A 25,680-nucleotide genomic window follows, 5' to 3' on the forward strand; every position below is an offset into this window, starting at 1 on the left:
GGAGGCAAAGAAGGGAATGTATGAAAGTATAGTAGTACCAACACTCTTATATGGGTGTGAAGCTTGGGTGGTAAATGCAGCAGCGAGGAGACGGTTGGAGGCAGCGGAGATGTCCTGTTTAAGGGCAATGTGTGGTGTAAATATTATGCAGAAAATTCGGAGTGTGGAAATTAGGAGAAGGTGTGGAGTTAATAAAAGTATTAGTCAGAGGGCAGAAGAGGGGTTGTTGAGGTGGTTTGGTCATTTAGAGAGAATGGATCACAGTAGAATGACATGGAAAGCATATAAATCTATAGGGGAAGGAAGGCGGGGTAGGGGTCGTCCTCGAAAGGGTTGGAGAGAGGGGGTAAAGGAGGTTTTGTGGGTAAGGGGCTTGGACTTCCAGCAAGCGTGCGTGAGCGTGTTAGATAGGAGTGAATGGAGACGAATGGTACTTGGGACCTGACGATCTGTTGGAGTGTGAGCAGGGTAATATTTAGTGAAGGGATTCAGGGAAACCGGTTATTTTCATATAGTCGGACTTGAGTCCTGGAAATGGGAAGTACAATGCCTGCACTTTAAAGGAGGGGTTTGGGATATTGGCAGTTTGGAGGGATATGTTGTGTATCTTTATATGTTTATGCTTCTAGACTGTTGTATTCTGAGCACCTCTGCAAAAACAGTGATAATGTGCGAGTGTGGTGAAAGTGTTGAATGATGATGAAAGTATTTTCTTTTTGGGGATTTTCTTTCTTTTTTGGGTCACCCTGCCTCGGTGGGAGACGGCCGACTTGTTGAAAAAAAAAAAAAAAAAAAAAAGACTAACCCATCAAAGTCACATAGATATAACAGATTTATAAGTACATGACTCTGAATTGGTAGTAATTATACAAGTTGCAATTGCTTTTTTTTTTTTTTTTTTTTTTTTTTTTTTTTTTTTTTTTTTTTGCGATTGCACAATGGATGTTTATGCGACATGGAAGGCATAATTTTCTGGCCAGTTTAGAAATTTCATGACAATGGCTTCTTACAGGTGGTGTCCAGCCATAGTAAATAGGATAATTTTTACATTAGAAAGTTATATATGATGTCTCCCTAATTGGGGGCGATGATTTTCTCAGTATACATAGAAGGGTTCTGGTGGTACCCAATCCTCTTCATCAGGGAGGTTGCTCAATATCATGGGTCGTGGGTAATCATCTTTATGAATAAAGCGACGGACCCTTTGTGGGAGAGTCGTTCGTTGAGTCCTGTAAGGAGGAGTAGTGATAGTATAATCCGTGGTATTTACCACTTGTATAGGATGTTCTCTATCTGGCATGTATAGTTCTTGCATTGTATAAAGTTGTTTCTTTTTTAAGGTGTCAAGGCGTACGTTTATGGCAGTAATATCTTCTTGTATGTGTAAATCTGCCATTTTAATTCTGTCTCTCCTCCTGGTATCGGTGATGAAGCGAAGAGCTCTATTCTGGACCCTTTGTAACCGGAGCATGTTGGTCTTTGTTGTTAATGACATTGGGACACAAGGGTATTCGAGTATTGGTCTTATTATCATTTTATACAGATGTTTTTTGACATGTTGAGGGGCTTGATTGAATCGAAAGAGTCTGCTAAGACCGGCTTTGGCTATGTTGATCTTTTTAGTTACATGAGATGTTGAATGGAGCAGCCTGTCGATTTCATATCCCAAAATCTTGTTAGGGTTTCTAATGGCTACAGGTGTACCTCTGATGGAGATACCTCCTTTATCTTCAATTGTTGATGCAAAACATCCTATCGTGCTAACAAGGACCTTGTCAGGATTAGTTGTAATTCTCCATTTCTTTTCCCAATTAGATGTTCGACGAAGTTCAATATTCATTTTCTCTATGACTCTCTCGTACTTGTATTTTCCTGTTACCGGAGTTGATGAGACGACATGAATAACATCATCTGCAAACTGTGTCACAATTGTGTCATTAAACTCTGGTTGAGGAAGGTCATTCACATAAATGTTGAACAGGAGTGGACTGAGACAAGATCCTTGTGGGACACCAGCTGTCGGTATAAAAGGCTCTGTCGACCTGCCATGAAAGGTGGGAATGATTTTTCTTTGAGTTAAGAAATTATATATTTATCTGAGAAAAGTCCAGTTATGGTCTGGTAGGTCAATGAGTTTGTATGACGGTATTGGACGTGTAGTCTGATTTGCTTACTCCTGAACATTGGTAAAAATCGAACATTTCCGCTACTTTGAGCTCAATTTCAAGGTCATTTTCATCATGAAACTAATCAAAATCATCTCTATTTCTGTAATATGTTTTCTATTTTATCATGTGAGACCATGAAAATGAGAATACAATGATAAATACTATACGAAAATACACCTCAAAGTCGGTGTTTTAATAAAAAAAAAACGGTCAGTTTTTTTTTCTCATTATGCACTGCATGCTGCAGGATTTTCTTTATGTGGTGCACACTGACCACACAGACTCATTCTCTCACATGTGGGCCTACCAGCTTTCTCCTGCTTGATTTGAAGTCGCTAGAATTTACGCGTAGTATTAATATGTCCGAAACAGTGGCGTGTAAGAGATATATATACAACCAAAACAGTCAAAGGGTTAAACAAAAAAAAAATTTCTGAATGGTAGAGAATCTTTTTCTGAAGGTAATCACGCCAAAAATACAAAATTTGATGGAGACTTGTGAAATTATGCAGGCACAAAGTTAGTCTGGGCACAATTTATCCATCAGCAATTTCACCCTCTTTGAATCCTATTTTAAGCCAGTTCCATTGTTTATTTTGACCAAATTCTTAGCTATTACTCTAGTATGCCTTCCAGTCTATTGATTGAGCACAGGAAACTGCTCATTCAGCTAACAAAACTACCCTGTAAAGTGCACAGAACTTAGTAATACGGCCAATTTTACACCAAATTAAAAAATTCTAGAGTCCAGAATTAACGCTGTAGACATGCCAGGCACTAAACATTTCCTCTTTTCATTAATCATGTCCCCAGGCCTCTCCTATATTACACTTGCCTTCCGTTTTTAATTCATCACACAAAAAACGAAGATTTACTGTATTTTATGGATAATAAAATATAACCAGGAATGATTGGTCATGGGTTACAGCATCCCAATAATTGAATAAGATCTAGTAATAAGCCCATGAAGCAGACAGGGATTGTAAGGGGGGCTCTTACATGTCCTCAGGAAAATTGGCAAAAATTAAATATTTTTGCTTCTTTGAAGCTGATTTCAAGCTGCTCCCAGTTTTGGAATCAACCATAATCTTCTCTATTTGAGTAGTATGTCTTTCATTCTATCAAATGATACCAAGAAATAACCTATAAAAACCATCCTAGAAAACACCTCAGAGTCACTGTTTTAAACCAAACACATCATACACCACATGGGGCATTATTTTTTTATATTGTGCATGCTTGCCACACAGATCCATTCTTTCATAATTAGGCAAAATTTACTGCTCTCAGCTTATCTGAGTAAGCTGAGCTCAAGACGTATCTCTGCGTGAGGGATCCTGGCCTCTGTAACGTAGATCTATGTGACAGAGAGTGAAAGGGTTCAGTACAGGTTTCCCTTGCTTTAGGTGAGTTTACTGCTGTGCAGGGCCCCATTTTTATCATTATTTGCATGTGTAATATACATTTACTGAATGCAGTCTATGCAATTTGTAAAGTATATTAAAGTATATGGGAAAGTATGATAAAGAATAGAATTACATAGAATATAGAGATGTAATGTACCAACATGTTGAAAGAGATGTGATAAAAATCATGCAGGGAAGGTTCCATGAGGGCATAAGGGTATGTTGAGACAGCGACTTTGAGTTTCTTTGAGGAAGTTTCCACTGAGAATAAGGTGTCAAAATTTATATACTGTAGTAGTTATGTTCTTCCTTTTTATAGGATACATAAGTATTTCTCCATGTCGTAAGAGGTGACTAAAATGCCGAGAACAAAGGGTTAGTAACTCCTTCTCCTGTATAAATTACTAAATGTAAAAAGAAGAAAAACTTTACATTTTTTTTGGGGGGGGGGGTGGCATCACCCTGCCTTGGTGGTAGATGGCTGATGTGTTAAAAAGAAAAAAAATTGTTGTAATAATGCTTGAAGGGAAGGATGGTTTACCTTCCCTGTGCTTAGTCTTATTAAGAAGCAGCAGATATGTTATTGATAATAAAAAGAATATGCTAAGCTTAATTAGAGAAGGGTATGTATTTTGAAAGGTGTGTATATATGGTACATTGAGAGTTTACTTTAATCCCAGTTTTAAGGATTGATTAAGGTATCCTTGATTGGTCATGTACATGTGACACACATGCTCAGTGCTTCCTTCTCTTGTAAACGATAAGCTTTAAACCTAATACGTACATGTATACTAAACATAGGGACAGCATAGAGTATTCGAACTTTGATGATTTACTTGTATGTTTCATGTAGAAGCTTAGCACTTATTGCAGCCCTCTGATATCTGGCTTTACTAATTATTACTTATTAAATCTTAATATTTGTGCATGCAGTCTTATCATGAGAAGACTTGATCACTTTCTTTTCTATTTTTACTATTTTTTCCCTCGTAAATAAATTCAGGTTTTCAGAAAACATAATTACAGTATTAATAATTATGAGGTATCATATGCTTTTTATATCAAATTAGTATTACCACCCCGAGTGGTAGGTGGACCCTCATGCTCGTTATAAATGTAATTTTTTACACAGGGGTGTATGTGAGACATGGCATAATTTGGGCCATGATGCACAGCTTTGTGAATCTGCAATAACTCTTCTGACACAAATTCTGGAGCGCACACAGTTGTATTCAGAGCAACCAACAACTACCGATGCTACTGTCAAGATTGCAACAATTCCACCATTGTCTGTAAGAATTATAGCACTTATTAATTCTTTAGCTTTTTACTTTGCTATTCTTCTTTCTGGTTTATTAAAATCTCTAGAGGTGTTGACTAAAGATTTTGATATCTAAGAGCATCTTTAATAATAAAAATTTTTGTATAATCTAGAGAAGATTATGGTGGCAAGTTCAATTTATCAAATAATAATTTAAGATAATGAGTATAGTTATAGTGATCTACTACGGCATATCAAGTTATGGTGGGATTGAAACCCTCTTGAATATGTATAATACAAATTTCATTGCTGTAAACTTTTTTACAGTATGTAAAGTTTATGCTGCATTATACATTAAATATTTGTTAAGGTTTACTTAAAGATTGGTGTGGTCCATTTACCAGAGTTTGATAAATCAAAAGTGAATAATTAAATACAGTCTAATTCCTCTCTGGCTAATGGATAAGTCTTACTGTTAGTGGTGTCTCTACCAGATTGACACTCTCCCATCACCAGCTAGTGGACCATTCTTACTGTTCGTGGTATTTCTACCAGCCAGACTTTCCTTGGTTTGCAGCTTATGAACAGTTCTAACTGTTTGTGGTGTTCCTACCAGACACATGATGGAGTATTTCCTGCCCACATCCCCAGATTGTAGGATTGCGGATGAGCAGGGAGGTTTCAGAGTGGGTAGGGGATGTGTAGATCAAGTGTTTACATTTAAGCATATATGTGAACAGTATTTAGATAAAGGTAGGGAAGTTTTTATTGCATTTATGGATTTAGAAAAGGCATATGATAGAGTGGATAGAGGAGCAATGTGGCAGATGTTGCAAGTATATGGAATAGGTGGTAAGTTACTAAATGCTGTAAAGAGCTTTTATGAGGATAGTGAGGCTCAGGTTAGGGTGTGTAGAAGAGAGGGAGATTACTTCCCGGTAAAAGTAGGTCTTAGACAGGGATGTGTAATGTCACCATGGTTGTTTAGTATATTTATAGATGGGGTTGTAAAAGAAGTAAATTCTAGGGTGTTCGGGAGAGGGGTGGGATTAAATTATGGGGAATCAAATTCAAAATGGGAATTGACACAGTTACTTTTTGCTGATGATACTGTGCTTATGGGAGATTCTAAAGAAAAATTGCAAAGGTTAGTGGATGAGTTTGAGAATGTGTGTAAAGGTAGAAAGTTGAAAGTGAACATAGAAAAGAGTAAGGTGATGAGGGTATCAAATGATTTAGATAAAGAAAAATTGGATATCAAATTGGGGAGGAGGAGTATGGAAGAAGTGAATGTTTTCAGATACTTGGGAGTTGACGTGTCGGTGGATGGATTTATGAAGGATGAGGTTAATCATAGAATTGATGAGGGAAAAAAGGTGAGTGGTGCGTTGAGGTATATGTGGAGTCAAAAAACGTTATCTATGGAGGCAAAGAAGGGAATGTATGAAAGTATAGTAGTACCAACACTCTTATATGGATGTGAAGCTTGGGTGGTAAATGCAGCAGCGAGGAGATGGTTGGAGGCAGTGGAGATGTCCTGTCTAAGGGCAATGTGTGGTGTAAATATTATGCAGAAAATTCGGAGTGTGGAAATTAGGAGAAGGTGTGGAGTTAATAAAAGTATTAGTCAGAGGGCAGAAGAGGGGTTGTTGAGGTGGTTTGGTCATTTAGAGAGAATGGATCAAAGTAGAATGACATGGAAAGCATATAAATCTATAGGGGAAGGAAAGAGGGGTAGGGGTTGTCCTCGAAAGGGTTGGAAAGAGGGGGTAAAGGAGGTTTTATGGGCGAGGGGCTTGGACTTCCAGCAAGCGTGCATGAGCGTGTTAGATAGGAGTGAATGGAGACGAATGATACTTGGGACCTGACGATCTGTTGGAGTGTGAGCAGGGTAATATTTAGTGAAGGGATTCAGGGAAACCGGTTATTTTCATATAGTCGGACTTGAGTCCTGAAAATGGGAAGTACAATGCCTGCACTTTAAAGGAGGGGTTTGGGATATTGGCAGTTTGGAGGGATATGTTGTGTATCTTTATAAGTGTATGCTTCTAAACTGTTGTATTCTGAGCACCTCTGCAAAAGCAGTGATAATGTGTGAGTGTGGTGAAAGTGTTGAATGATGATGAAAGAATTTTCTTTTTTGGGGATTTTCTTTCTTTTTTGGGTCACCCTGCCTCGGTGGGAGACGGCCGACTTGTTGAAAAAAAACAAAAAAATCCCCAGATTCACTTCTTGAACTGTTCTTCAAAGGCTCTTGGTCTTTTATAGAGCATGCCACATGTCACTCTCTCTTCCCTGGACAGTCAGAGCTTTTATCCACCAAATTGCTATAATGTCTTGACACTCGCAAATTCTTCCTCAGGATCATGATTCCAGTATGTACTTTCAGTAGATGGGTTCAGGCACTCATATGTCCATCACATCCCTTCAACTCAATGACATTAATAACAAACTGCAGTTTACTATAGTTTCTTTAATTTTTTTATTTTTAAGTAAAAAACTCACACTCATAAGGTGAGGAGGTGTAACTGAGAACATTTCTACGACAATAAGATAAACTTATATCTTGTAAGATGTGGTAAGCACTTTCTTATCCTGCCTCATCATCCATATTTTTGCAAGATATCTCCCTATACTTTTATATATAGCATTTTTTCCTTTTAAGGAGGAAGAAGATTATAATGAGGCTGGTGAAGGACTCTTGATTCAGGTACTTAAACGTTAATATTCCCTAACTTGGATCAAACCTGATTATGCCTCTGTTTCCCAGATGCTGCCTCTAAATCACCCCTACAGGTTTAATGCTTGACTGATAATATATAGTAAATATTTGTTTTACCTCAGCAGCATGACCCAAAGAAGAAAATACATTCACCGTAATCCATGCAATTGCTGTCTTTCCAGAAGTGTGTTGACATCACAATTCAAATTATCCTCTGACTGCAACGTCTCCACCCCTCCTTCAGAGCGCAAGCACTGCTTTTCCCACCTCCAGGACTCAAATCAGGCTAACTAGTTTCCCTGAATCTCTTCTTAGTACCTTGCTTAAACTCCAAACAGCACATCCATTAAGAATTACTTGCCTCCATTTACTCCTAAATAACTCACTCACAGAAGCCTGCTGGATGCTCAAGCCCCTAAAACTCAAGTCACTTTTACCCCCCTTCCTGGGATGACTCCTACACCCACCTTCCATCACAGATTTATACATCCTTTTGGTCATCCAGTTCTTTCCATCCTCTCTATATGTAATGTACTTTTTCTTAACACACCAGCCATCTTCCACCGAGGCCGAGTGACCCAAAAAAGAAGAAATGCTTTCATAAAGTATTACTGCTTTTTACATTCAGTAATTTATACAAGAGAAGGGGTTTATATATAATTTATATAGACATACAGCAGGCATGTGTGAGTGTGTTCGATAGGAGTGAGTGGAGACGAATAGTTTTTAGGACTTGATGTGCTGTTGGAGTGTGAGCAGGGTAATATTTTGTGAAGGGATTCTGGGAAACCAGAGGGGGAAAGTACAATGTTGTTTAGAGTGACATTTAAACATTGCATGCCTCTGCAAAGACAGTGATAGTGTAAATGATGGTGAAAGTGTTTCTCTTTTTTGGGGTCGCCCCTGCCTCAGTGGGAGACAGCTGGTGTGTTAAAAAAAAAAAAAAGAAAATATATATTTTTCTTTTTTTCATGCAGGGTACCTGCATTTGTTTTTATGATGGGATTATTGTATATGATGGACACCAAGGGAAAAAAGAAAACCCTGTGACTTAGTTAAATTGCAACTTTAGAAAAAAATTAATGTAGAAAAGTGACTTTAGAATAGTTAAATGATTATTAGTTGTGTTTTTGAGGATAAGTAACTTAAGATTACAATAATAATAATAATAATATAATAATAAAAATAATTGCTTGGGTTGTAAATGCAGCAGCAAGGAGTCAGTTGGAGGTAGTGGAGATGTCCTGTCTAAGGGCAATGTGTGGTGTAAATATTATGCAGAAAATTCAGAGTGTGGAAATTAGGAGAAGGTGTGGAGTTAATAAAAGTATTAGTCAGAGGGCTGAAGAGGGGTTGTTGAGGTGATTGGTCATTTAGAGAGACTAGATCAAAGTAGAATGACATGGAGAGCGTACAAATCTGTAGGAGAAGGAAGGTGGGGTAGGGGTCGTCCTCGAAAAGGTTGGAGGGAGGGGGTAATGGAGGAGGTGTGGGTGAGGGGTTTGGACTTCCAGCAAGCATGTTAGATAGGAGTGAATGGAGACAAATAGTATTTGGGACCTGACGATCTGTTGGAGTGTGAGCAGGGTAATATTTAGTGAAGGGATTCAGGGAAACCGGTTATTTTATATAACCGGACTTGAGTCCTGGAAATGGGAAGTACAATGCCTGCACTCTAAAGGAGGGGTTTGGGATATTGGCAGTTTGGAGGGATATGTTGTGTATTTTTATACGTATATGCTTCTAAACTGTTGTATTTTGGGCACCTCTGCAAAAACAGTGATTATGTGTGAGTGAGGTGAAAGTGTTGAATGATGATGAAAGTATTTTCTTTGTGGGTCACCCTGCCTCGGTGGGAGACGGCTGACTTGTTGAAAAAAAAATAAAAAATAATAATAATAATAATCCTAGGTAGTATGTTGGTAGACAGCAACCGCCCAGGGAGGTACTACCGTCCTGCCAAGTGAGTGTAAAACGAAAGCCTGTAATTGTTTTACATGATGGTAGGATTGCTGGTGTCTTTTTATTCTGTCTCATACACATGCAAGATTTCAGGTACGTCTTGCTACTTCTATTTAGACTTAGGTCACACTTCACATATGTTTTTTTTTTTTTTTTTTTCAACAGGTCGGCCGTCTCCCGCCGAGGCAGGGTGACCCAAAAAAGAAAGAAAGTCCCCAAAAAGAAAATACTTTCATCATCATTCAACACTTTCACCACACTCACACATTATCACTGTTTTTGCAGAGGTGCTCAGGATACAACAGTTTAGAAGCATACACATGTAAAGATACACAACATATCCCTCCAAACTGCCAATATCCCAAACCCCTCCTTTAAAGTGCAGGCATTGTACTTCCCATTTCCAGGACTCAAGTCCGACTATATAAAAATAACCGGTTTCCCTGAATCCCTTCACTAAATATTACCCTGCTCACACTCCAACAGATCGTCAGGTCCCAAGTACCATTCGTCTCCATTCACTCCTATCTAACACGCTCACGTACGCTTGCATATATACACGCACCCCTCTGGGTTTTCTTCTATTTTCTTTCTAGTTCTTGTTCTTGTTTATTTCCTCTTACCTCCATGGGAAAGTGGAACAGAATTCTTCCTCCGTAAGCCATGTATGTTGTAAGAGGCGACTAAAATGCCAGGAGCAAGGGGCTAGTAACCCCTTCTCCTGTATATATTACTAAATGTAAAAGGAGAAACTTTCGTTTTTCCTTTTGGGCCACCCTGCCTCGGTGGGATATGGCCGGCGTGTTGAAAGAAAGAAAGAAGAATAATAATAATCTTTATTTCTACATGTACATATACAAGGTGTTACAAAAAACACGATTTCTAATAAGCATAGAGATCTCCAGTGAATACTAGAAAGGACTGCCCTTCTAGCATCCAGCCTGTTACTGGGTTTTCGTAACAAGTAAGTCAGTATCCTTGTCCAATTATCCATTAGAATTCAATAAGAATTATTAGTGCTTCAGGATTACAACTGGTAGGCTACTAACTAGAGAAATTAAAATTTAATAAATTTATTAATAACAAAGTCTAGAGGTATAAGATCAAAGTAAATTAAATTTATCAATTGAATATAATATAGGATACAAGTTCCTACACTTCTCTCGTGTACAGTAGTATTGTGCTGAAGGCACATCACATTTATACGTCTTAAGTACCGTCTGGTACATTAACATTAATAAGATATTACAAATATGTACAAGTAAGTTTGTGTGTGTGTGTGTAAGTGCTCTAAGTACATAGTTCGCTGAGTCTCAAAACTCAACTAGACTTAACCAGTGACTAAGTCCTCACATTAACTAACTTCTTGACCACCTGGCAATCAGAACAGCTTGCTTGAACAATAAAATGACTGCCAAGCCCAATAGCAATATAACAAGCAACTGCGACACAGAATCAGGATCAAGGAGATAATATAGCGACACTAAGTAGGGACCATCAGCAGATCCTCCACAAAAGTCACAAAACTCCCATACTACTGAATCTAAGTTCAGCATAAGAAAATCCCCGACTGTGACAGTACACAGATACCAGTACAAGTTAGGTCAGAAGCTACAGCTCAGGACCTGAGTTGCTCAGAGTGTCTATGCGACACACAACCTCAGTACAACGTCGAAAATCACTAAGTCTAGACAATGTTCTGTGAACAGAGTTCTACAGAACCTACAACAAGAAAGTGACAGAGACGATCTTCCAACAAGGGCCAGTAAGGGAGAGTTAGGCACGTCTTGTCAGGAATACATCCAACCACCAAGAAAGTCTAGCCCAGACTGACTACTCCAGGCGAGGTGTGAACACCCCCCCTTCTGATCACATGATTTCTCTGTGGACTGTTGCTGCCCAGCAACACCGAGAAGCCGGCAGGGAAACTAGCAACGAGCGATAATTACAGTAGTTAGACAATCAAGACTTGAACTATCAGCACTCAATAATATATACTATATAAATGTTGCATCCTACCTAATAAAAGTAACTAAGTCAAATAATATAAAGCAATATATTTACGATTTAGCTATTATCGCAAATACTATAAGCAATATAAAATTATATGAAAAGTAATATACATTATATACATTGTGACCCATTCAGGGGTCACAACACAAGGTATACAGGCCTAACTGACATCAGTGACATACTACTATATAGAAAGTCACTTGTTATGCAAAGCATTTCTGGCAAATTAGATCAGTTTTGTCCCCAGGATGTGACCCACACCAGTCAGTTAACACCCAGGTACCTATTTTAATGATAGGTGAACGTGGACAGCAGGTGCCGTAGGGAAATACGTCCTAATGTTTCCACTCGTACCGGGGATTGGCCCCCAAGACCCCAATGTGTGAGCTGAGAGTACTAGCAGTGATTATTAGTTGTTGATTCTGGGAGTTTACTATATCCATTTTCTCATTTAATTAATAGGATTTTGTCATGCCCAACTTGCTCATATTTTGGAGCAGAAACTGTTGATGACATTTTGGTTTGTCCTGGAACATTATTAAGTCACTTGAGACTTAATGATCCAAGTCAGATTGAAACCTCTTCAGCAGTTTTCTCTTCAAAGTGTAGATTACCTGTGAATTGTCCTAGTGATAATCTTTTTTATTTCTGCTCATTTGCAGGCCATCTGTGGTTTGTGTGAGCTGATGCATGATTTAAGATCACACAAGGAAAGCACTGAAGGAGAGCACGAGGACAGTGACTGGGAGAAAGTTGAGGGAGGTGAAGCCGTGAAGGTCACCCATCACTGGACAGCATCACAGCAGATCATTAATAATAACTTCCCATCATTGGCAGCGCTACTTTTACTCTCCTATGGTTCCTATGTTGGGGTCGTTGCTCCTCTCCATCAGACAGCCTCAGCAAACTCCAAAAGTGCCTTTAACTTTATACCCAACAGAGGTGCAACAACTCTTGTTCCCACTAAGTATGTTATACCTTTGTTTTTTGTTTTTTTTACTTAAACACAGTAAAATTAGGCATTAAAGTATTTGTAGGAGTATGAATAGTGTATACATGATTGATTGTAACTATAGTAGTCATTGAATGAAGTGGAAAGATGCAAAATTAGTTATAAAACAACTTCATAAGAGGAGATGTCCAAAAGCTTCTTTCATGTCATTCACAGATATAATTAATGAAATTAGTGACAGCTTCATGTCAGAGGTATTAGGGAGAATCTCTTAAGACCCCCACAGCAGAATTTAGCCTAAATACAATACAGTGGAACCTCAAATATCGAACTTAATCTGTTCCAGGAGTTAGTTCTAAATTCGAAAAGTCTGAAAAGCGAAGCAATATTTCCCATAAGAAATAATGGAAATACAATTAATCCGTTCCAGAAATCCAAAAATATTCACAAAAAAAATAAATACATTTTATAGAGATTAATTATAGTTTTACATACACACAAATATAGTGTTCAATTATGTATTAATAAATTTAAATAAACATATAAAATAACATTTTACTTACCTTTATTGAAAACTGGTGATGGCATCTGGAAGATGGGGAGGAGGAGAGAGGGAGTTGGGGTTAGTGTTTGGAAGGAGAATACACCTCCATGAGGACTTCAGGTAAAGCCCTCTCTGGGGTTACTTCCCTTCTCTGTCTTTTAATGCCACTAGGACCAGCTTGAGTCACTGGACCCCTGTCTCACAAAATAACTGTCCACAGTCCTCTGTTTCTGGTGCCTCTTTAAGATTTCCCTAAAATGGGACATGGTTCTGTCACTGAACTTGTTGCAAAGATGGCTTGTTTCAGCTTGCTCAGGGTGGTACTTCTCTACAAACATTTGGACATCATTCCACTACTGTATTATTTCCTTCTTCACATCTATGGTGTTTCTCACTTTCTTTACCACAGGGGTACCACTAGCAAGTTTCTTTGTTCCCATTGTAGCTTATTTCACAGTCCCACAAGCACTAAACACAATGAAATAATCGTAAAATGTTTGAATGAGAGCGCAAGTTAGTGTTAACTCAAGCATCAACAAAACCAGACTGGCTCATGGCGCCTGCCTGAGGATGCAGACAGAGCGGGCTGCCGGACAGGTCCGGTACCCGGAGGTTCGAAAATAGAGGCGAGTTCGATAAAATGGACAAAGTTGGTTCGAAAAAAGGGTTCTATTTTTGAAGAGTTCAATAAGCGATATGTTCGAAATTTGAGGTTCCACTGTATCTAAATGTTGGAAAGATCTCTCTACCTAAAATGGTTAGCAATTAGACTTTAATAAAATTTCTTTTTGCATGTTATGTGCTATACAGTATAATAAAATTTCTTTTTGCATGTTATATGCTATACAGTACAATACAAATTTATTTCTCTTCTACAGTATACAAAATGTAGTTTACATTTAATAAAATATTGTTAGACACAAAAGAAAGCCCCCTAGCACATGGTGTATTTTGGACAGACTAATTATATAACAAAAGTGTCTATTCATGGCATGGTTGAGTGCTTACCTGGAGGTTACCTGGAGGTTATTCCGGGGATCAACGCCCCCGCAGCCCGGTCCACGACCAGGCCTCCCGGTGGATCAGGGCCTGATCAACCAGGCTGTTACTGCTGGCTGCACACAGTCCAACGTACAAGCCACAGCCCGGCTGATCTGGCACTGACTTTAGGTATCTGTCCAGTTCTCTCTTGAAGGCAGCCAGGGGTTTATTGGTAATCCCCCTAATGCTTGATGGGAGGCTGTTGAACAGTCTTGGGCCCCAGACACTTATGGTGTTTTCTCTTAGTGTACCAATGGCGCCCCTACTTTTAATTGGGGGTATTTTGCATCGCCTGCCCAGTCTTTTACTTTCGTAGGGAGTGATTTCTGTGTGCAGATTCGGGACCATTCCTTCCAGAATTTTCCAAGTGTAGATTATGATACATCTCTCCTGCATTCCAACGAGTACAAGTCAAGTGCTTCCAAGCGTTCCCAGTAGTTAAGGTGCTTGACAGAACTTATACGTACAGTAAAGGATCTCTGTACATTCTCTAGATCTGTAATTTCACCTGCTTTGAATGGAGATGTTAATGTACAGCAGTATTCCAGCCTAGAGAGAACAAGTGATTTGAAAAGGATCATCATTGGCTTGGCATCTCTTGTTTTGAACATTCTCATTATCCATCCTATCATTTTCTTTGCACTTGTGATCGTGGCACTGTTGTGATCCTTGAAATTGAGATCCTCAGACATTACTACTCCCAGGTCCCTTACATTATTTTTCTGCTCTATTGTATGGCCAGAGTTTGTGGTGTACTCTGTTCTAGTTATTATCTCCTCCAGTTTTCCATAATGGAGTAGTTGGAATTTGTCCTCATTGAACATCATATTGTTTTCCGTTGCCCACTGAAAAACTTTGTTTATATCTTCTTGGAGGTTAACCGCGTCCTCAGCAGATGACAGCCTCATGCAGATCCTAGTATCATCCGCAAAGGATGATACGGTGCTGTGGTGTATATCTCTGTCTATGTCTGATATGAGGATGAGGAATAAGATGAAGGCAAGTACTGTGCCTTGTGGAACAGAGCTTTTCACTATGGCAGCCTCCGATTTAACTCTGTTGACCACTACTCTTTGTGTTCGATTTGTTAGGAAGTTGAAGATCCATCTCCCCACTTTCCCAGTTATTCCTTTAGCACGTATTTTATGCGCTATTATGCCATGATCGCATTTGTCAAACGCTTTTGTAAAGTCTGTGTATATTACATCTGCATTCTGATTTTCTTCCAGTGCATCCAAGGCCATATCATAGTGATCCAGTAGTTGTGAGAGGCAGGAGTGACCTGCCCTGAACCCATGTTGCCCTGGATTGTGCAGATTTTGGGAATCCAGGTGATTTGCAATCCTGCTTCTTAGCACTCTTTCAAAGATTTTTATGATGTGGGACATCAGAGCTATTGGTCTATAGTTCTTAGCTAATGCTTTGCTGCCACCTTTATGGAGTGGGGCTATATCCGTTGTTTTAAGTGACTGGAATTTCACCCATGTCCAAGCTCCTCCTCCATAGTGTACATAGGGCATGCGAGAGTGGTTTCTTGTAGTTCTTAATGAATACAGAGTTCCACGAGTCTGGGCCCGGGGCTGAGTGCATGGGCATGTTGTCAATGGTTTTTTTCAAAGTCTATCGGAGTTAGGGTAATGTCAGAAATCTGGCATACATTTATGGAGTTATGAGGCTCATTCATGAAGAAGTCATTTGGGTCATCGATCCTCAGACTGATTAGTGGCTCACTAAACACAGAGTCATACTGGGATTTCAGTACATATTTCACTCATTTCCTTGTTGTCATCTGTGTAAGTCCCATTCTGTCTGAGTAAGGACCCGATGCTAGATGTGGTACATGTATTTGCCTTGTTTTTGGCATATGAAAAGAAATATTTTGAATTTCTTTCAATTTCACTAATAGCTTTAAGCTCCTCCTGTCTCTCCTGGTTCCAGTAAGAGTCATTTAACTTAAGTTCGATAGTTTCCACTTCCCTGGTCAGCTCCTCCTTTCGTGTATCAGATATTCTAGCACCCCTGAGGAGCTCGGTGACTCTTCGTCGTCTTCTGTAGAGGGAGCGTCTTTCTCTCTCCAGTTTACTCCTGCTCTTCTTCTTTCTTAGGGGAATATGCCTAGAACATGCTTCAGCTGCCAGGAAGTTGATCCTTTCAAGGCACTGGTTTGGTTTTTCAGTACCATCTTCACATCAGTCATTATTTTGTTTAAATATCCGTTTTACCCTCACCTATCTTTCTCTTTTCTCTTGTCATTGCCCATTAACCATGGCACACAAGAGCTAGGTAAAAGTTCCTGTTTCCTTTGATGCTGGTGAAGGGCTCTTTATCCAAGTATTTGAAGATATCTTCCCTTGCCTTGGGTCAAACCAGATTACCTCCTCTTTCTCATGTGCTGTATGATCTTTGTAAGTTTGGTGCTTCATTTAAACAAAATTATACACATACACCCTTAAGAATCATAGTTTGAGAGTCACAGAAAACTGTTTCATTTAATTAGTTTTCAGTTAATCATAATTTTATGTGTATCAGCATATTGCTAACAACACCAGCTGGGTTGATAAGGTAATCAAAATCAAAACCTGAGTAGAATCCTTAAAACTAGTCACAGGTATGACTTAACAAGAGTGTTTGAGCACCTGACAAGAATTTGGTGTATCGAGTTTATGGCAGGTATTACTGTAAGATGTGTGGGTAGGTGATATTGTAAAAATGCTTAGAAGACAGAGGATCAAGTAGAAGCTTGATCCCATGTCTGCACTGATCCTCCATCTTGCACTGAATGACCCACATGGGTTTAGCGCTTAACATGAATTAAGCAAACAAAAACAATTAGATATTGTAAAATATTCTAGGTATTTAACATTAGTGTTTAATTATAGTTAGTTACCTTTGTAAGACCAACTAAACAAGAACAACTCCTTTTCTGACACTAACAATTTACATATGCTTCCAGGGTGGTACTTCTGTGTCTTCAGTCATTAGTTGATGTTATAGAGTGTGAGTCACTCTGTACTGTTTTGGGCTCAAAGATCAGAGATGAGAATGATGACAATCTTGAAATTTTCTTGCACACCATATCAGAAATCATAGCGTAAGTAACCTCTATGGCAACATGAGCAAACTCTTTTTTTTTTTTTTTTATTGTCACACTAGATGTTTTTATATACACATGACCATAACACAAGGCACAGATCACTCTTTGATGTTCGTCGTGTCCACCTCACACTATGCAAAAACTCATTGTACATAACAGGCCAAAAATCTGGAATTCATTATCTGTGAATATAAAAGAAACACTGTCTGTTTATAAATTCAAGTCTCTTCTTAAAAATCACTTACTCACTGAGATATAAGCGACTATTGGCAGAAAGGTGGGCTAGTGCAAAGATGAGTAGTGGGGGGGTTGAAGAGGGTTGGAATAGTTTTAAAAATGCAGTATTAGAATGTGGGGCAGAAGTTTGTGGTTATAGGAGGGTGGGGGCAGGAGGAAAGAGGAGTCATTGGTGGAATGATGAAGTAAAGGGTGTGATAAAAGAGAAAAAGGTAGCTTATAGGAGGTTTTTACAAAGCAGAAGTGTTATAAGAAGAGCAGAGTATATGGAGAGTAAAAGAAAGGTAAAGAGAGTGGTGAGAGAGTGCAAAAGGAGAGCAGATGATAGAGTGGGAGAGGCACTGTCAAGAAATTTTAATGAAAATAAGAAAAAATTCTGGAGTGAGTTAAACAAGTTAAGAAAGCCTAGGGAAAGTATGGATTTGTCAGTTAAAAACAGAGTAGGGGAGTTAGTAGATGGGGAGATGAAGGTATTAGGTAGATGGCGAGAATATTTTGAGGAACTTTTAAATGTTAAGGAAGAAACAGAGGCAGTAATTTCATGCACTGGTCAGGGAGGTATACCATCTTTTAGGAGTGAAGAAGAGCAGACTGTAAGTGTGGGGGAGGTACGTGAGGCATTACGTAAAATGAAAGGGGGTAAAGCAGCTGGAACTGATGGGATCATGACAGAAATGTTAAAAGCAGGGGGGGATATAGTGTTGGAGTGGTTGGTACTTTTGTTTAATAAATGTATGAAAGAGGGGAAGGTACCTAGGGATTGGCAGAGAGCATGTATAATCTCTTTATATAAAGGGAAAGGGGACAAAAGAGATTGTAAAAATTATAGAAGAATAAGTTTACTGGGTATACCAGGAAAAGTGTACGGTAGGGTTATAATTGAAAGAATTAGAGGTAAGACAGAATGTAGGATTGCGGATGAGCAAGGAGGTTTCAGAGTGGGTAGGGGATGTGTAGATCAAGTGTTTACATTGAAGCATATATGTGAACAGTATTTAGATAAAGGTAGGGAAGTTTTTATTGCATTTATGGATTTAGAAAAGGCATATGATAGAGTGGATAGAGGAGCAATGTGGCAGATGTTGCAAGTATGTAGAGTAGGTGGTAAGTTATTAAATGCTGTAAAGAGTTTTTATGAGGATAGTGAGGCTCAGGTTAGGGTGTGTAGAAGAGAGGGAGACTACTTCCCGGTAAAAGTAGGTCTTAGACAGGGATGTGTAATGTCACCATGGTTGTTTAATATATTTATAGATGGGGTTGTAAAGGAAGTAAATGCTAGGGTGTTCGGGAGAGGGGTGGGATTAAATTTTGGGGAATCAAATTCAAAATGGGAATTGACACAGTTACTTTTTGCTGATGATACTGTGCTTATGGGAGATTCTAAAGAAAAATTGCAAAGGTTAGTGGATGAGTTTGGGAATGTGTGTAAAAGTAGAAAGTTGAAAGTGAACATAGAAAAGAGTAAGGTGATGAGGGTGTCAAATGATTTAGATAAAGAAAAATTGGATATCAAATTGGGGAGGAGGAGTATAGAAGAAGTGAATGTTTTCAGATACTTGGGAGTTGACGTGTCGGCGGATGGATTTATGAAGGATGAGGTTAATCATAGAATTGATGAGGGAAAAAAGGTGAGTGGTGCGTTGAGGTATATGTGGAGTCAAAAAACATTATCTATGGAGGCAAAGAAGGGAATGTATGAAAGTATAGTAGTACCAACACTCTTATATGGGTGTGAAGCTTGGGTGGTAAATGCAGCAGCAAGGAGACGGTTGGAGGCAGTGGAGATGTCCTGTTTAAGGGCAATGTGTGGTGTAAATATTATGCAGAAAATTCGGAGTGTGGAAATTAGGAAAAGGTGTGGAGTTAATAAAAGTATTAGTTAGAGGGCAGAAGAGGGGTTGTTGAAGTGGTTTGGTCATTTAGAGAGAATGGATCAAAGTAGAATGACACGGAAAACATATAAATCTATAGGGGAAGGAAGGCGGGGTAGGGGTCGTCCTCGAAAGGGTTGGAGAGAGGGGGTAAAGGAGGTTTTGTGGGCAAGGGGCTTGGACTTCCAGCAAGCGTGCGTGAGCGTGTTAGATAGGAGTGAATGGAGACGAATGGTACTTGGGACCTGACGATCTGTTGGAGTGTGAGCAGGGTAATATTTAGTGAAGGGATTCAGGGAAACCGGTTATTTTCATATAGTCAGACTTGAGTCCTGGAAATGGGAAGTACAATGCCTGCACTTTAAAGGAGGGGTTTGGGATATTGGCAGTTTGGAGGGATATGTTGTGTATCTTTATATGTGTATGCTTCTAAACTGTTGTATTCTGAGCACCTCTGCAAAAACAGTGATAATGTGTGAGTGTGGTGAAAGTGTTGAATGATGATGAAAGTATTTTCTTTTTGGGGATTTTCTTTCTTTTTTTTTTGGGTCACCCTGCCTCGGTGGGAGATGGCCGACTTGTTGAAAAAAAAAAAAAAATTGTATCTCATAAATGTTTACCCTGTGACCCAATCAAACTTTGTTATTTTTAATTACAGTACCAAACAGAATACTCCATTCTGCTGAATGCACTGCAACATAGTAAATGACCATATGACCTGTCTTTGAAATACTCATTTGTGCTTAATTGTTATTTGTTTACAATAATGTTTACCACTGAATATATCATTGCTTAGTTAATCTTAAGTTAATTTTAAGCCTGCCCATAATGCTCTGCATACAAGGGGCTTTGTCATGTTATACTTAACCACTGTATTTCCTTGTACTTCTATGTATCATGTTCAAATTAATAATAAATAAATAAAAATAAATAAATAAATACGTACTGTGCTTTTTTAATATTTTTAAATATTGTCCATGTCAAATATTATTTAAATGTTTAGTGTAATGTAAATGTAGTTATTTTCTTTTTTCATCCTTGTTGCTTCTTAACTTATCCATCTTCCAATACATCTCATTTAAAACCTGATATATTCCTTTCATTTATATTACAATCACATATGGTTTATGCTTTTTTTGTGTAATTAATACGAATTACTAGGTAATGTAGTTAAGATGGGGTCTTCCATGTGTCCTACACTCTTACAGTTGTGTATTAGTGACCAGATTATCATCCATTCAGAGAGATGGAAAAACGTATGTTACTAAAGTGATTTTCCTAAGAACTAATTTTCCCAAGGAATTCTCTTTCATGTTTATATAAATGACTTGCCAGTTACTATCGACCAACTCCAGTCAATACTCCTTGTTGATGACACTACTTTTGTCTGCTCAAATTCTAACGTCATTACCTAAAACGACACAGTAAATTATTTGGAGTCGTTGCTTAAAATTTGGAATTAAAATTATATTCTAATAAAGACTAAAAAGACACAATACCGTGACTGGGTTATTTGTGTTTTATTCCAATAATTTTGTATAAATACTTATTAAAAGACTTAGAAGTTGTAGAAACTCCTGGAAAATTGGACTGCAGGTAATTCAAGAAGCTGAGTGTTGGTGCGGTCTTTCTTTATAATTTTAACAAGTCTAGCCAGTTGACTTAAATGCTTAAGGAAAGATGGCAGTTTCTCGCTTTGCATTGATCATTGTTTATGGTATTAATCCAGATGAAGAACACTATTTACTGCTCCTACAGTGCTGCATTCATTGTTGACTCATACTGATTACTCTACCACTAATATTTCCAGTTTGAAGAACATTTACATTTGTGAATCGAGTTTTTTATACTATTTGTGTGTCTTAACAACAATGTTTTCTTACAGGATGCTGGTACTTGAAGCACCCAAACATATTGAAAAATTGGTAAAATGTTTGGATACCCAGTATTCATATGAGATGCAGAGAGTTAGTGTGGCTGTAATCTTTGCTCAGGTGACTATCCATTTACATATTTAATAATACTCTATTTGACATTGTAATATAATTCTGTACAGAGCAATACTTGAGTGCAGCCATCTGCCATTGGATGAAGATAGATATACAATGTTGTTTCCATTGATTGTGGCCATTATGTCCCGTACAACATAAGAGAGCAGTGTTATGGGAGGATCATGTGAGGGAGGAGGAGGAGGAGGGAGAGAATGTTTGTGACATCTCAGTGTCCATGAAAATTGGCAAGACAGCTCTCTGTATACAGATATCTGCCTATTTGCTATAATTACCTATTGCTAGCTACAGGAGTAGGGCTAAGCTTGTAGTGTCTCATCTTTGGCATTCATCATTAAAGTTTTTAAAGTATCCAGTGGTTGTAGCACTTATTATCTCTGTGACCCATTTTAATGTTCTGTTACTTTGTGAAGAAACACTTTCTAATACCATTTTGGTACCTCTGCTGTCTTAGTTTGTAACTTTGTTGTCAGTGGCTAGTGGAGGGGTGGGGGCTGGTGAAGGATGAGGGCTAGTAATGGACTGGAGAGAGGTGGGATCTGGTGGAGGGTAGTGGCTAGTAGAGGCTGGGAGCTGGTTAAGGGTAGGCACTGATGAAGAGTGGGAGGCTGATGGAGAGTGATGTGGTTGTTCAGGTGTGAGGTGGAGATTCATATGTTTAAGATTATCTTCTTCATTTTTTCAGTTAATAGCAGAGAAATGTGGAGGAAACTGTGAGCTCTTGGAGAATATAACTGATGGTTTGTTATCAAGACTGAATGACCGTTCGGTACATGTTCGCAGACTTGCAGTCCGTGGCCTGGCCAACTTTGCTCAACTTCAGAATGATCAAGTGAGTTGATTAGCAAGTGTGTCACTTTGTCATTTGAAAGATATGCTTTCCTTCATTTCAAGTAGACCATTACATTTTTAATGCATTTTTTTTCAACAAATTGGCCATCTCCCACCAAGGTAGGGTGACCCAAAAAAAAGAAGAAACACTTTCAACATCATTTGCTCAATCACTGTCTTGCCAGAGGGGCATCAGTACAACAGTTCAGGACTGTAAATATTTTTATCCCCACCCCTCCTTCAGAGTGCAGGCACTGTACCTCTCACTTCCAGGACTCAAGTCTGGCTAACCAGTTTCCCTGAATCCCTTCATACATGTTACCTTGCTCACACTCCAACATGTCAAATCATGAAAACCACTTGCCTCCGCTTACTCTTATCTCATATGCTTACATATATATGCCTGCTGGATGTCCAAACCCCTAGCACTCAAAAATCTCCCTTTCCTGTTCCCTTCAGCCCTTCCTGGAATGACCCCTACTACTCCTCCCCTCTTACTCAGCCTATTTTGCTTCCCCCTCTCTATGTGCAGACCACCTCAACAACCCCTCATTTGCCCTTGGAATAATACTTTTGGTAACTCCACACCTAATCTTCAAGCAATGAAGTCTCTGCTTAAAATTCATACCACACATTATCCTCAAAAGTGACATCTTCACTGCCTCCAACACCTCCTTGTTGAAATGTTTAAAATCCATGCTTCATATCCATATAACAGTGTTGGTACCACAATGCTCCAGTACATTTCCCTTTTTTTTGCTCTATGGATAAGGTTCTTTGTCTCAGAAGGCACTACCCACCTTTTGCCCCTCATCATTTCTGTGGTTCACCTCATCTTTCATAGACCCATCTTTTGACAAGTCCACTCCCCAATACCTAAGACATTTACTTCCTCCATACTTCACCCTTCCAATATGATATTTAGTCTTTCATTGCCTAATTTTTTTGTTACACTCATTACCTTGCTCTTTCCTATAGTCATTTTTATTTTTTTTCATTTACATACCCTCCTTTCTGCATATTGTCTTTATGACCATACATGTCAGCATTAAACCTGTACATCCAATAAGATGAAATAGTTACACAGTATATAAAAATTAGTACACATTATTTAGAAGCTAGAATAATCCTATGGTTGGAATTTGATGAGCCACATAGTAATGGTAATAGTTGATAAATCTACTCCTAAATACTAGTACTGTATTAAGAACTTCCTTATACACTTTTCTCTCAGTATGCTCTAATTCCACCATCCTGAATGTCACCACAGCCCTAAATGTTCATAAGATGCCATTTGTTTGACTACCTTTGAATGAATCAGTCCAGTGCAGTACCCCACATTCATTGTGTAGTACCAAATATAGATCTGAATCACACTGGGACCAATATTTAACTAGTACAGTATCTATATTTAGGGTGGACCATCGTCATTCCAGGTCACCTTGATTTGTAACAGACCCCACTTAATTTTCCAGGTATGAGAACGAGGATAAATTTCATAATGAACGACTGACACATTTTAATGGAGTGATCTGGATTTGATTCTGCAGTTTGGGATGACTATCCTGTTGCCTTAAGTCACAGAACCACAGGTGGGTCCCAAGGTTTCTCCAAACAGAATTCTGGACAGGTTGGTGATAGCCAGTAACTGGAATCTGATTGTAAGTGGTGTAGTATACTAAGTCACTGGGCTAGTAACTCCAGACTGCTCATGCCACAAAATTGTTAAATTTCTGCCTTGCCAATTATCAGTTCACTCGAGAAATGATACTCAGGTGCCTGTGACCAGAGGCAAGAGTATAGCCATTCAACTAAGTTGAACAGTACCAATTATCAGTACACCGACCAGTAACCTAGAAGAGTCAAGAGCTAGAATTAGTCACTGGCTGTCAGTCAGGTAGGGATTTCTTCATAAAAACTCATGATTGAGTCTTATTTAGTGGCAGTTACCAACCTGCCTAAGATTCTGACTGGGAAAATCTTGTGACCCTATGGTGCAATGTATTAATGTGAAGGATGGTAATCCCTGACTACTGGATTGGCCCCTGATCATTCTATTGAATTGTTTCATTTGCTCATAAGTATTTTTCAGTCATGTATAAACTAAATCAGCACTTCTTTTCTTGTACCTGCGTGGCTGCAGCTGGTAGATGCATGCCATTCATCTGAAGCACGCCTCTCCTGGGTAAATATGGTTGTGAAGGCATTCACTCTTATAATGTTATCTCTCATGCTTGTGTGACACCTTCCACATTTGCTACTTCATGATGTTTTTCTCTTACTATTGTCTCGTGATTCTCATTGTCCTTTCTTTACCCTTGTTCTCTTCACTGAATCACATTAATTATCTCACAAATCTCATACATCCTTCTTCACAACTGCTTCAGTCACTGCATCATCAATCATCTTTCAGTCTTCAGAGTTTTCAGATGCTGTGTTATCAGTTGTTTGGTGATTTTCACACTCCTTTCTTCACAGCTATTGCAGCCACAGCTTTACAGCAAATAGAATTTCCACAGACCAGGCTTTGTAAACATTTTTTTTTAAACACACTTGCTGTCTCCCATCACAGTAGGGTGAGCCGAGAAAAGAGGAAACTCTTCCGCCATCACTCATTCAGTCATTGTCTTGCCACAGCTCCGAATTGCAACATTCTCACTTCTTCCCTCTTCCAGGACTCAGGTCCGGTTAACCAGTTTCCCTGAATCCTTTCATTAATGTTACCTTGCTCACACTTCAAACAGCATGTCAAGTCATATTTTTTATGTATAATAAAATTAATAGTTTTGACACACCTGTAAATGATAATACCTCCAGTAAAGGCCATATGTTTTGGAATTATTTTAATTAAGCACCTTAAGTATGACGAAGTACTACTCAAAAGGTACTTTTGACAACAGTTGCAGTAAGCCAGGCATCCCATTGTTGGGAGAGGGTTGCTTATATTAGCCTGACCTATCTGACTTGTACATCTTGCTAATATAGTGTGTTTCACTGTACAATTCTAGTAACTGTTCACTGCCCTTCATGACTCAGACATTGCTTGTGCAGTATATTGTACCATACAAATCCAGTAACTTTTCACAGTCCTCAGTGACTCATACACTTCTTGTATGTTGCATTGTAGTGTAATCATTCATTGCCCTTAGTGAGTCATACACTTTGCTTATGTGTTGCATTGTACAATTTTAGTAACTAATTACTGTCCTTAGTGACTCATACATTTTGCTTGTATGTTGCATTATACAGTTATAATAACCGTTTACTGTCCTTAGTGACTTACTTTTCTAGTACATAATACTGTATGGGTATTCAGTGTTACTCTTAAATGCATAAGCTACAAAAGAAAAAAATCATGATTATGAATATAACTCTAGCAGTATTGACACTTTTCATAAGTCTTGCAACCTTATAGAAGCTGTTTGAACTTGCTGCCACACACACATGTTAGCATGTTTACCAAGAAACATTGCATAGGTGTTGACCCTTCAAAAGAGGTGCTTGGGTGCTGGTATAGAGCTCTTGATCCTAGGAACTACAGCTGGCCTTTTTTTTTTTTTTTTTTTTTT

At 38.6% G+C, this 25,680-nt stretch overlaps 1 protein-coding gene across 3 annotated transcripts in view; it reads left to right on the plus strand.

Moving 5' to 3' along the window:
• The window catches only part of c11.1 (maestro heat like repeat family protein c11.1), a 63,040-nt gene that overhangs the window by 27,488 nt on the left and 9,872 nt on the right, over nt 1-25,680 (plus strand). The window contains exons 16-21 of one of the 3 annotated variants that reach the window (XM_053790412.2): nt 4,707-4,866; nt 12,195-12,499; nt 17,023-17,160; nt 21,157-21,265; nt 21,966-22,112; nt 24,255-24,296. In XM_053790412.2, the coding sequence (XP_053646387.1) occupies nt 4,707-4,866; nt 12,195-12,499; nt 17,023-17,160; nt 21,157-21,265; nt 21,966-22,112; nt 24,255-24,296 (901 nt within the window). The remainder of the gene's footprint in view (nt 1-4,706; nt 4,867-12,194; nt 12,500-17,022; nt 17,161-21,156; nt 21,266-21,965; nt 22,113-24,254; nt 24,297-25,680) is intronic. The other 2 variants (XM_053790413.2, XM_053790414.2) reach the window with 2 other exon arrangements.

This window comes from Cherax quadricarinatus, chromosome 63, assembly GCF_038502225.1.
Source record: "Cherax quadricarinatus isolate ZL_2023a chromosome 63, ASM3850222v1, whole genome shotgun sequence".
Lineage (NCBI taxonomy): Eukaryota > Metazoa > Arthropoda > Malacostraca > Decapoda > Parastacidae > Cherax > Cherax quadricarinatus.